Raw genomic sequence first — 13,287 nt, 5'->3', positions numbered from 1 at the left:
AGTAGAAATTTTAAGGTCTTTGGAAGATTATTAATTCTTTCAGAAGTAGGATATTCCTTAGTTTATGTAATAATAATCTCATTTTTTGAGAATCCTTAATTCTTTTTAATTTTTTTTTTTAGGTTTTTTTGAAACAGGCTCTTGCTCTGTCCCTCAGGCTGAAGTACAGTGGCGTGATCATAGCTCACTGTTAAACCTCCAACTCCTGGGCTCAAGGGGATCCACCTGCCTCAGCTTCCTAAGGAGCTAGGAGTATAGGTGCATATCACTACACCCAGCTAAGTTTTTAATCTTTTTGTAGAAACAGGATCTTGCTCTGTTGCCCAAGCTGGTCCCAAACTCCTAGGCTCAAGCAATCCTCCTGTCTCAGGCTGTCGAAGTGTTGGGATTATACGCATGGGCCACTGTGCCTGGCCCAAGAATCCTTATTTCTTAATCTGACATTCAATTAATCAGAATATCTTTCCTTAACATTATGGATAAAAAGAACTTTAGGTGGATTTTTAGTTTTCGGAAAATTGGAATACAGTAATGTAGACTTAACTTTAAAGCTCTAGTAAAGCACCAGCACCACATGTACTCACCATCAAATTGGTATTAACTGATTAACACTTAAGTGCACATATAGTAATAACATTCATCGGGTATCGGGCAAATGGGAGGGGGGAGGAGGGGATGGGTACATATACACCTAATGGGTGTGGTGTGTACCGTCTGGGGGATGGACACACTTGAAACTCTGACTCGGGTTGGGCAAGGGCAATATATGTAACCTTAACATTTGTACCCCCGTAATATGCTGAAATTAAAAAAAATAAAATAAATCTCTAGTAAATGTAATTTTATCTTCCTTTGATGATTCATAAGGCATGTCAGTATCTTATAATGCCTTAACATTTTGAACATATTTTATGACTTTTGACTATAGCTATAGTAGATATAGAGAATTAAGCTAAATTCATCACTATCTTGAGTTATTTCAGATAATATTTCCCTGATAAGATTTTTGTTTCTTTTATTTTTTAACAAAATTGCGTGGGTCTGTGGAATCTGATAAGATCTTTTTTACTCAGAAAAATATAGACTATGTCCCCTACTTTCCACCCTCAAGTGCAATGTTTTTGATTTTTGACATTATGTATATATGAGGATTTATTCTTTTAAGGGATTTTCACTTTTTCTTTTTTTGAGAGAGACTCTCACTCTGTCACCCGGGCTAGAGTGTAATAATGTTATCATAGCTCACGGCAACCTCAAACTCCTGGGCTCAAGCAATCCTCCTGCCTCAGCCTCCCGAGTAGCTGGGACTACAGGTACCTGCCACTGTGCCTGGCTAATTTTTCTGTTTGGGGGTCTTGGTCTTGCTAAGGCTGGTCTCAACCTCCTGAGCTCATGCGATCCCCCTGCCTCGGCCTCCCAGAGTGCTAGGATTACAAGCGAGAGCCACTGAGCCCAGCCTGGATTTTTCACATATTGTTCAATTAAGAATGAGTTTAGTAATTTTATTTGAAGCAGTGGTTTCTCATGTTTATCACAATCCTCATTCATTGAACAGCCATTTATTGGGGGCTTTGCTGTGTTCTAGTCAGTAAACTATGTGCCAGGCATACAAAATTGAATAAATGAATAAGACATAATCTCTGCCCTCAGGGACCTCTTCAACTATGCCCAAGGGAAAACAGACAGATTAACAAGTATATAGTGTTAAGTGTTACAGGTATTGTGACAAAAGCCCCAAGTACAGTTCGGTCACAAAGGAGGAAATGAATGACTATACCGAAGGGACTGGGAGGAAAAGCAACATAGAGGCTGCTTAGTAAAAGACAAAAAGATGTGGAAGAATGTTCTAGGAAGAAGAATTAAGAGCAAAGATAAAAAGTGTAAGAGAAGATTGCACTTTTGAGAGCCACAGATAGTTTGGTAATGCTGGGGCTTGGATTTTAAGCTGGGGTTTGGGGAGAGTTAAAACCAAGGACCAGATTTTGGAGAGGCTTAAATATCATATGAAGGATCTGGGGCTTTATTTTAACAGTGAGGAGAGAGAGGGCATTTGAAGTATTTTGAGGAGGGCGTTAACATGATCTCTCTGGTGGGAGTGTAGAAGATCAGTTAGGTGCAAAGAGACTAGTCCAGACTAGAGATTATGAGGCCTGAATAAAGGCAGTAACAGTGCAGATAGAAACAGGAAGGATGGCTGGTGTTAAACAGATCCATCTGGCAGGATTTGGTGACTGTGTAGGAGTTTAGGAGGAAGAAAAGGGAGAAATCTAGTGTAATTCCCAGATTTCTGTCTGGGGTCAGATTTCTGTTTATAGTGTACTGGGTGATGCTCATTGACAAGGATGCAAAGTATAAGAATAAGAGTAGTTTGGAGGGTGGGAAAGGGAAGAGAACTTGTTAGTTATTTTAGACATGATGAATTCAGCAAAGTCCTATGGGACATCCAAATGTATTTATTCATTTAGCAGTTAGCTGTGTCCTGCTATGAAATTCAGAAGGGAAGTCTGTGCCAGAGGTGTCACCATGGAGGTGGATTGTCATTGATGCAAAGGAGATTATTTAGGCAGTGCTTTTAAATAACAAGGTGCAATAATTAACACATTAGGTTTATTACAGAAATTAAACAAAGGATGTCATTGTATCAGGTTATCTGAGCCCATAAATGTAGACATTTTAGAGTGATCTGCATTATATAAACCTTCACTAAGTGGTGCCTCTAGTTACTGTTAGTTACTTTGCGTATAGTTTCCCTCTTACTTTTTTTCCACTAGGCTTTGCTCATGTCAACTCTTTGGTTATGGCACTTTAAAAAATGCTAAATTGCTTTAAAAAAGTCAAAATGTGTAGATTCCAAGGGACATCAACTTTTATGGTCAACATAGTTATTCCTGTCTTGAACTATCTGCTGGTATTTATTTTTAGTCTTGTCAGGATAATTCTATAATATGACTTAGTTGTGTACTTGAGACCATACTGGCCGGGCGCGGTGGCTCACGCCTGTAATCCTAGCACTCTGGGAGGCAGAGGCGGGTGGATCATTTGAGCTCAGGAGTTCGAGACTAGCCTGAGCAAGAGCGAGACCCCGTCTCTACTAAAAATAGAAAGAAATTATATGGACAACTAAAAATATATACAAAAAAATTAGCCGGGCATGGTGATGCATGCCTGTAGTCCCAGCTACTCGGGAGACTGAGGCAGGAGGATTGCTTGAGCCGAGGAGTTTGAGGTTGCTGTGAGCTAGGCTGACGCCATGGCACTCTAGCCCGGGCAACAGAGTGAGACTCTGTCTCAAAAAATAAAATAAAATAAAGTTATAAAGGGAAATTCTGGTGTAATACAGTAGCAAGTGGTGGTATAAACACAGTAGCAAGAATTACTTTTCTTTGAAGTGAAGAAAGGTGTTGATTCATTTCTGTGGTAGTAGCTGCTAAGCAGTCCTGGCAGCTTGGAGTTTAAATACAATGGGGAACCAGTCAAAGCACAAATGTAGAGTTGTATATCTATTTTATTCCTTTTGAGATAGTTTAAAACAAATTTCTTGACCCCATGCTGTGAATATTAATTTTTTCATGATTTATGTAGTTTGTTTATCGATGGACACTTTTACAACAGGATTTATGAAGCTGGGTCGGAGAATAACACGGCAGTTGTAGCAGTAGAAACTCACACGATACACAAAATTGAAGAAGGGATTGGTAAGTTTTTTTGTTATTCTAGTACCTTTGACCTTAGCTTCCTTGGTTGAGTTTTCTTGCCTTCTGTGCCTTGTTCGTCCCCACTCCTAATGTGCCCTACCAATACTGCGGTGCCTGATTTGATGGGGGTACATCTAGAGACACCACAGACTAAGATGCTAGGGCTGTCAGTTGGTTGTTGTTATAACATCAGTTTGCTAGGGTAGCTAAAAATATTTTTCATCTATCAAAATCCCACAAAGAAATTTGAGCCTCAAGGTTGATCCTTATCATTAGAATGATGACTGATGAGGTGTTGACTAGAAGGCACTCGGTGGAAAGAAACTTTGAAATTAAACAAACCTGGGTTTGAATGGTACTCTCTCACTTCTTAGCTGCATGTTCTTGGGAAAGTTACTTCATCTTTCTGAAGCCCATATATGTAAAACCTAGGGAACACTCACTCACTGCCTTACTAAGTAAGATGAAGCATGTAAAAATATATAGTATAGTGTCTGGCACATAGTGGGAGTTTGGTAATAGATAGCTGTCATGCCAAACTTCTTCCAGAGGATTTCTAAACAAGAAAGTTTGGTAGCAAGAGTGAAGTGTTAGCCCTGCAGATGAATCAGGAAACTAGAAATTTTGAATTTAAGCTTTAGGGAAGAGTCATTTGATAAATAACTGATATTTTTTCCATTTTCAGATGCAAGCACTATAGAAGCAAATGAGGATATGGAAATTGCTTACCCCATAACCTGTGGGGAGAGCAAAGCCATCCTCCTCTGGAAGAAGTTTGTATGTCCAGGAATAAATGTGAAGTGTGTCAAGGTAATTGTCTTTTCTTTGCTGAAACCTCTTCTGGGACTCCTTGTTTTCACAGGGTATGGGTTCAGTGCCTCATTTCATTCTTCCAACATATCAGTGTTTTTGGATTTTTGCAGCTGTTGTTCTGTTGCGTCACAGTAGAAAAAATAAGGACTTTGGAGTGAAATTTACCTGGATTTAAGTCTCACTAGAATATAGGCTATACAAGAGCAGGCAATTTGTCTGTTTTGTTCACCTAATGTATCCCTCCTCAGTACATAGAATGGTGCTTGGCATATAGTAGGTGATGAATAAATATTTGTTCAATGTATGAATGGATGCATGGAATGCTGGCTCTATCACTGACTGGCTGGGTGATCTTGAGCAAGTTATTTAATATTTCAGAGCCTCATATGTTAAAATAGGAATAATCACATAAATACACACTGTAAGGCTGCTAGATTAAATGAGGTAATGTATGTAAAATGTCTTTCACTGGTGTGCATTGTGATAGAGTTTATTGGTAAAAAGAAAGAAACTTTGTGAGGGGATAATGTGGAAATCATTGCTCATTCTGGCCCTATTGGTAGCGACAGCTATATTCAGAGATAATAGTCACCATAGCAATATCATCCTAGATTAATAGGATTACAAAGTTTTGAGGCTCTGCAGTGCTATTGGTTTCTACCATACTTGTTTTTTCCACCACATCTTGAATCTTGTAGTTATGGCTGGATAGATTACTTTAGTTTATTTGAACAGCATTTACAACACTAGACCCAACCACCTGATTCTAGGCATAAATAGATTTTAGATACATTCATCTCTGATCCTCCTCATGTGTTCTGGGGCTTTTTACCAGGAATGGGTACTGTGCTCAGAGAAGGGTCATCTCTGGCACAATAAGACAGGAGGCTGGATAATGTAAGGCTATGATTTAGGATGTCATCAGGGTATTTTTTTGTACATAACAAATAGAGTTATCATTTCATTATTTTCCCTCTTGGCCTACCTGAGTTTACATTGGACTATTTTGGACTTTTCTCTTTAGTTTAATGATCAGTTGATCAGCCCCAAGCATTTTGTTCATCTGGCTGGCAAGTCTACTCTAAAGGACTGGAAGAGAGCTATTCGTCTGGGTGGAATCATGCTCAGGTAATCTCTATTGTCAGGCACATACCTTTGAACAAACTTTGGGGCACTGAATCATGGTGGACTCCATTCTTTTCTCTTTAAGTTGACATTTTTATTCTGTCGCAAGGATTAGCTTGAATAATCCGTGCATTATTTGACCTTTACCAACTTTTTCTTAAAATCCCTGGTAGAGAAGAAAGACTGAATTGAATTAACTCTTCCCAGCATCTAGGGCAAATTTTTCTGATGTCAGGATGTTGGGTAGGATCCTCTCTGATCAGAGAAGTTCAGGAATAGATGTCAGTCCTGCCTGAGATCACCAAGCTGAAGAAGGGCTAAGCCTGGTGCTGAGGAAGCATAACAACTGTGGAGAAGGTTAGGCTGACTGACAAATCCTGAGATAATCTGGTAAAGTAGAGGGTGTTGATAAATAACAATTAGGCACAGAGAATGCAATCCTTGCCATCACACAGAAATAAACTTCAGAATATATTATATAGCCCACTTGCATACCTTTTTTCCAATGTTTACCATTATAGTTTTTCCCCTTACGAGATTAATATTAGTATTCCTTGAGCACTTACGCACTGAAAGAAAATTTTAAAATGTGATCAAGAATTAAAAATTCCTGGCCTGGTTCAGTGGCTCATGCCTATAATCCTAACACTCTGGGAGGCTGAGGCAGGTGGATCGTTTGAGCTCAGGAGTTCGAGACCAGCCTGAGTAAGAGCAGGACCCTGTCTCTACTACCAAAATAGAAAGAAATTATATGGACAACTAAAAATATATATAGAAAAATTAGCCGGGCATGGTGGCACATGCCTGTAGTCCCAGTTACTTGGGAGGCTGAGGCAGAAGGATTGCTTGAGCCCAGGAGTTTGAGGTTGCCGTGAGCTAGGCTGACACCATGGCACTCTAGCCTGGGCAACAGAGTGAGACTCTGTCAGGCCGGGCGCGGTGGCTCACGCCTGTAATCCTAGCACTCTGGGAGGCTGAGGCAGGTGGATTGTTTGAGCTCAGGAGTTCGAGACCAGCCTGAACAAGAGCAAGACCCCGTCTCTACTAAAAATAGAAAAGAAATTATATGGACAGCTAAAAACATATATATATAGAAAAAATTAGCCGGGCATGGTGGTACATGCCTGTAGTCCCAGCTACTTGGGAGGCTGAGGCAGGAGGATTGCTGGAGCCCAGGAGTTTGAGGTTGCTGTGAGCTAGGCTGATGCTACAGCACTCACTCTAGCCCGGGCAACAGAGTAAGACTCTGTCTCAAAAAAAAAAAAAAAATATTCCCCACAGAACTTGCATCAAGGGCCTTAAAAACATTTTATCCTTTGTGTTGTCTTAATTCTTTTTAAGTAATCTAACCTAAGAAAAATCTATAATGCTTGTAGAGATTTAAGTAGAAGGATGTTCATTGCAACATTATTTATTATGGTGAAATTTATATTCTGCTTTATAGTCGAGAGACTTCTAAAGTAATTAGGCTTATCTAAATATATATGAGTATATACTATGGAATATTTGCAGATATTAAAATATTTCTGGAGAGATTTTACAGCAAAAAATGCTTATGATGTAATGTGAAGAAAGAGCAAATATAAAACTGATTAGACAGTGTGATTTTAGCAGTGTGAAGACACTCATGTGTAGGTAAAATTTAGTAGAAGAAAATTCACTAAAATGTTGACATTACCTGTGTGTTGTAGGATTTTTTTTTTTAGAAAGGACAGTTGTTTTCTTTATGGTTTTCTGTGTTTTCTACAGAAAATGTTAGGTTTTGTTTTTAGAGACAAGTTCTTGCTGTGTTGCCCAGGCTGGAGTGCAGTGGCTATTCACAAATGCTGTGATAGCACACTGCGGACTCCAGCTCCTGAGCTCAAGTGATCTTCCTGCTTCAGCCTCCTGAATAGCCAGGACTACAGACATGCACCACTGTGCCTGGCTAAAAATGTTAAATATTTTCCTCACATACTATTTTTATAGTCAGAGACACATAAACATTATTTCTTTAAAAATTTGGTCCAGAGGATTTGTATGCAGAAATCAGTAGTTGAGACCAGGCGTGGTGGCTCACGCCTGTAATCCTAGCACTCTGGGAGGCTGAGGCGGGAGGATCGCTTGAGTTCAGGAGTTCAAGACCAGCCTGAGCAAGAGTGAGACCCCGTCTCTACTAAAAATAGACAAATTAGCTGGGCATCATGGTGTGCGCCTATAGTCCTAGCTAGTTAGGAGGCTGAGGCAGGAGGACCCCTTGAGCCCAGGAGTTTGACGTTACAGTGAGTTATGATGATACCACTGCACTCTACCAGGGTGACAGAGTGAGACTTTGTCTCAAAAAAAAAAAAAAAAAGAGGAAATTGAACCTTACTCACCCTCCCATATTAAAAAAAAATAAAAATAAATCAGTAGTTGAATGAAATTGGGGAGGAATACCTTTATCTTTCATTTTTGTTGTTCTTGCCCTGTTTTATTTACCCAGAAAGATAAACATATGCCAGTTTTCCTCAAAGGTAAAAAGGAATCAGAATACCTAAAAAGACCAGTCTGAGCAAGAGTGAGACTACATCTCTACAAAAATTAGAAAAATTAGCCAGGTGTGGTAGCATGTGCCGATAGTCCCAGCTAGCTACTCAGGACGCTAAGGCAGGAGAATTGCTTGAGCCCAGGAGTTTGAGGTTGCAGTGAGCTAGGCTGATGCCATGGCACTCTAGCCTGGGTGACAGAGACCCTGTCTCCAAAAAAAGAAACATAATGCCTAAAAAATGTTTAGTGAACGCCAAGTGACATTATAATATAGAGTTTACTATAATTAAAATACCCTATGGCCTGTGGATCCTCTGGACATTTAAATATTGGATTTAATATTATCAACTTTGCTCTTTTTTGTTTTTTTTTTAAGAGAGTTGTTAATCAATTTTTTTTTTTTTTTTTTGAAAAAAAGATATTTGCTGAAGCTTGATGTCTCTAAAAGTAGCAACAGATCTTACTGGTCTAGGAATACTAATACATCAGAATCTCATCATAAAATTCTAATTCTCCTGTGGCATTTCTTAATTGTATCAGGATTTCCCCTTTTTAGTTTGGTTTCAATGAGATTCTATGGGGAAACTTAGCTATTGTCAGGAGTATATACCTGAAGCTTAGTAATAATTGGAAATGGAAGAGAATACTCATGATGAGTAAACTAGAGAGGAAAGAGGAGTACTGGTAAATGTTCGTAAGACCAATGAAAATTGAAAGCCCCAATTAGAATTTTTGCAACCTAACACTTCTAATACTATTAGGTTTCACTAATCTACAGAGTAGACTCAGCAATCTTGTCCCTATTTGTCCCCAAGGCCTAGTTCCCTCTAGATGAAGTGCAGGCTAAACTGGTACTTCTTGTCTCCCTTTGCACAGGAAAATGATGGACTCTGGACAAATTGACTTTTACCAACATGACAAAGTTTGCTCTAATACCTGCAGAAGCACCAAATTTGATCTTCTGATCAGCAGTGCAAGAGCTCCAGTGCCAGGACAGCAGACAAGTGTGGTGCAGACACCCACTTCGGCTGATGGTAGGGGGTAGGAAACCACCTGAAAACCCTCTGTGTTTTGTAGCAGCACTTTTCCCCTTATTTCTCCCTGGTGTTTCTTAATTTCATTTCTTGTGATCATTTATGTGTCTTGTTGTAAGGTATGGTAATCTCGAGTAGGAGTCTATGTTTTGGAAACAGATCTCTTTGTTTTCTTCCAAATGATTCCTATTAGCCAGACCTCCCTCTTTGTTTCTTTCTTACAATGCATTATAAGCACTGGAAAGATGGTTCAGTAGTTATAGCGCTTATTCAGAAGTCTCACTTTGGGGCCACTTGGCATGTTGAGGTTGAATTACACTGTTTAAAAAATCCTTTGCTTTACTAGTGGTCAAGGCAGGAAGGTAGATTAGAATGATGAATGGTTTTCAACCATTAGACTGAGATATATCAAAGACAATGTGTCATTGGCTGGGCTGAACTCTGGAGACTCTGCTGTAAGGGTCAGAGAGTTCTGCCTAGAAAAGCTCCAGATTACCAAACTGAGACTTCCACACAGATGAAACAGGATGAGCACACACTTAACTTCAGTATTGTTGAGCTTGGGAGTAGGGCTCCTTACCGTCCAGGAAAGCTATAAACATGTGAGATTATTACTAAGGATTCAGTTAGTCCAGCTGGGGACTTACCACAGTTGGATAAAATATGTCTCAACTATTGTCATAAGACTTATAAATATATCTGACAGAGTCACAAGAATGCTAAAGTATCTGAAAGGTTAGGGAAGTACACTGTGCTTTAAAAATGACCTTATAAGGTTTCTTTTGGTCAGCCCTAATATTCTGTGAGTAACCAGTGGGTGAATAGAAGCCAAATCTCTTGGAATTTAAATCCCTTTCAGGAAAATATAAAATATCTGGCAGTTTGAAATTTTGGACACTTGTCTGTTTCACTTGAAAAGTAAATGTAGGTGGGGCATGGTGGCATGTGCTTATAGTCTCAGCTACTCAGGAAGCTGGGGCAGGATGATCGCTTGAGCCCAGAAGTTTGAGGTTGCAGTGAGCTACAGTGACACCACTGCACTCTACCCAAGGCAACAGAGTAAGACTCTTTAAAAAAAAAAAAAAAGAAAGAAAAGAAAGAAAGAAAAGTAAAGTAAATGTAATCATAGTGACCTGGGAGGCTGAGGTGGGAAGATCATTTGAGTCCAGGAGTTCAGGACCAGCCTGGGCATCATAGAAAGACTCCATCTCTAAAACAAATTTTTAAAAAAATTAGCCCAGCATGATGGTACGGCCGATAGTCCCAGCAACTTGGAGGCTGAAGCAGGAGGATCACTTGAGCCCAGAAGTTCAAGGCTGCAGTGAGCTATGATTGTATCACCACACTCCAGTCTGGGCAATAGAGCAAGATCCCATCTCTAAAAAAAAAAAAAGGAAGAAAAAGAATGGCAAAAAATGGTATAAAAATATGTTAATATTTAGTTGAACAATACAGATGTGAACTGTGCTGTTCCACTTATATGTAGATTTTTTCCAACCAAATATGATCAAAAATACTGTATTCATGAGAACACTTATTCTATTTTGTAGAAAGAAGTGTTGTCACATAAATAAATTTTTAAAAAAGAAAATACAGTATTTGTGGGATGTGAAACCCCAGTATGCTCAGGGTTGACACTTTTTTCTTTTTCCTTTTTCCCCCTGCTGTGCTCCTGTGCAGAAGGGTTGACTTTTCATATCCATGTGTTCTTTTTTTCTTGTGAGACAGAGTCTCACTCTGTTGCCCGGGCTAGAGTGAGTGCCGTGGCGTCAGCCTAGCTTACAGCAACCTCAAACTCCTGGGCTCAAGCAATCCTTCTGCCTCAGCCTCCTGAGTAGCTAGGACTACAGGCATGTGCCACCATGCCCGGCCAATTTTTTCTGTATATATTTTTAGTTGTCCAGCTAATTTCTTTCTATTTTTAGTAGAGATGGGGTCTCACTCTTGCTCAGGCTGGTCTCGGACTCCTGAGCTCAAACAGTCCACTTGCCTCGGCCTCCCAGAGTGCTAGGATTACAGGCGTGAGCCACCGCGCCCGGTCCATATCCATGGGTTCTGTGTGGCCTACTTGGGGACTTGAGCATGCATGGGGAGGTCCTGGATCCAATCTCCTGTGTATGCCAAGGGATGACTATACTTCCTTCCTATGTGGCCAAAACTCCTTTACTTCATTTTCAATCTTCCTATTACTCCTTTGCTTGGTTATTGACTTCCTCTAATGTGGAGAGTCTACACTTATCAGCATTGCTGTTTGGCTCAGTTTGATTTTTCTCAATTCTCTTTGTTTAAAATCTTAATATACAATTGATAGCAAAGAGTTTTTCCCCCCTCTGTGGATCTGCTATACATGGATCTCTTATCTGCTTTTTTTGGTCTCCATTTCTCTTGCTTTCTCTTCATAGGGTGATAAATAAGCTATAGTAACTTTAGATATTCTAGATACTTAGTATTAAACATGTTTGTAGTAAGGCTTTTGGTAAACCATCGTACCTTTTTTTTGTTTGTTTTTAAGGCAGTGTCTTGCTCTGTCCCCAAGGCTAGAGTGCAGTGGTACAATCATAGATTATGGCAACCTCAAATTCCTGGGCTCACGCCATCTGCCTGCCTCAGCCTTCCCAGTAGTTGGGACTATAGGCACACACCACTATGCCTGGCTAATTTTTTTTATTTTTTGTAGAGGCAGAGGTCTGCTGTGTTGCTCAGGCTGATCTCGAACTCCTGGCATCAAGCAGTCCTCCCACCTCAGCCTCCCAAAGTGCTGGGATTATAGACATGGACCATCGCACCCAGCCTATACTTTTAAATTATTTCAGTCTTCCTCATTTTCAATAAGTCTGGGACAGGCAGCCTAGCAACCATGCCTACCTTCAGTTTCTTTCAAAAACATACCTACTCAGGAAACATTGCCCTTTTGTGATTTTATAAGTTATCTTTCACTTTCTCTTCAGAGTAAGAAGAAAGCATTTTCCTTTTCAAGGCAGATTTTCTTTCGAAAATCCAAGGTTCATCCTGCCTCACATAAGTGTCTAGTTTTTAAAATAGGGACCTCTAGCCAAGAGGCTAGAATGGTTAAAATAACAAGATCTCTGTAGTTGTGAGTATGAGATAGAGGATACCTATGACTTTTCCATAAAATTCACTGGTATCACCTTTACTGGACGGCTTTTAGGTAGCATCACACAGATTGCCATCTCAGAAGAGAGCATGGAAGAGGCAGGGCTGGAATGGAACTCGGCTCTCACTGCTGCTGTCACTATGGCCACAGAGGATGGAGTGAAGAAAGACTCAGAGGAAATTTCAGGTATTTTTCTTTGAGGCTCAGATATCTTGCATGGTTTTGTGACCGAGCCTTTTCACCATCATGATTATGGACTTATGGACACAGAAGACCTCGTAATTAGTTTGGCTATTTTCTCCCCATGTATATAAATACTAACCATAGCTACAAACATCTTACTTTAATCTATGCAATAGCTCTACAAAGTCACATTTCACATGGGAAGAAATTGGGATTCAGAAAGGTTTCACAACTTGCCTAAGACTGGTCACACAACCAATAAGTTGCAGAGCTGAATTCAGCTGTTGGACCTATGTAGTCGGTGCTTTTCATACTATCAAACTGCTGTTAACTTTGGCACATTTCTTTAGATAAACCAAGCCTAAGGATGTTAGATGGAAAAATTAGGTAGCAGGTATTTGAAAGCAGCAGTCTCCAACCTTTTTGGCACCAGGGACTAGCTTCATGGAAGACAGTCCTTCCACAGACAGGGGTTGGGGGGGCGGTCCCAGATGACCCAAGTGCACCACATTCATTGTGCAGTCAAACCTCTCTGCCAATGACAGTCTGCACTTGCAGTTGCTCCCCAGCGCTAGCACCACTGCACCATTTCCACCCCAGATCAGCAAGCACCAGACTCTCACAAGGAGCTCACAACCTATCTCTCTCCCATGCACAGTCCAAGCAGGGTGGCACCTGATCTGACAGGAGGCAGAGCCCACGTGGTGATGCCAGCGATGGGGAGCAGTTGCAAACACAGATGAAGCCTTACCTGCCCACTGCCCGCCACCCACCTCCTGCTGTGCAGCCAGGGCTGGTGAGGGAGAAGGGGGGA

At 40.4% G+C, this 13,287-nt stretch overlaps 1 protein-coding gene across 5 annotated transcripts in view; it reads left to right on the top strand.

Annotated features, from left to right (window-relative positions):
* GMEB1 (glucocorticoid modulatory element binding protein 1) overlaps positions 1 to 13,287 on the top strand; it is a 34,350-nt gene that overhangs the window by 11,756 nt on the left and 9,307 nt on the right. For 3 of the 5 annotated variants that reach the window (XM_045545746.1, XM_045545745.1, XM_045545747.1), the window contains exons 3-7: positions 3,583 to 3,695; positions 4,381 to 4,505; positions 5,533 to 5,636; positions 9,018 to 9,175; positions 12,345 to 12,476. In XM_045545746.1, coding sequence (XP_045401702.1) covers positions 3,583 to 3,695; positions 4,381 to 4,505; positions 5,533 to 5,636; positions 9,018 to 9,175; positions 12,345 to 12,476 — 632 coding nt within the window. The remainder of the gene's footprint in view (positions 1 to 3,582; positions 3,696 to 4,380; positions 4,506 to 5,532; positions 5,637 to 9,017; positions 9,176 to 12,344; positions 12,477 to 13,287) is intronic. The other 2 variants (XM_045545749.1, XM_045545748.1) reach the window with 1 other exon arrangement.

This window comes from Lemur catta, chromosome 3 (genome assembly GCF_020740605.2).
Source record: "Lemur catta isolate mLemCat1 chromosome 3, mLemCat1.pri, whole genome shotgun sequence".
Taxonomy (NCBI): domain Eukaryota; kingdom Metazoa; phylum Chordata; class Mammalia; order Primates; family Lemuridae; genus Lemur; species Lemur catta.
Note: the sequence above shows the minus strand (reverse complement) of the source record. Positions and strands in the feature narration are given on the sequence as shown.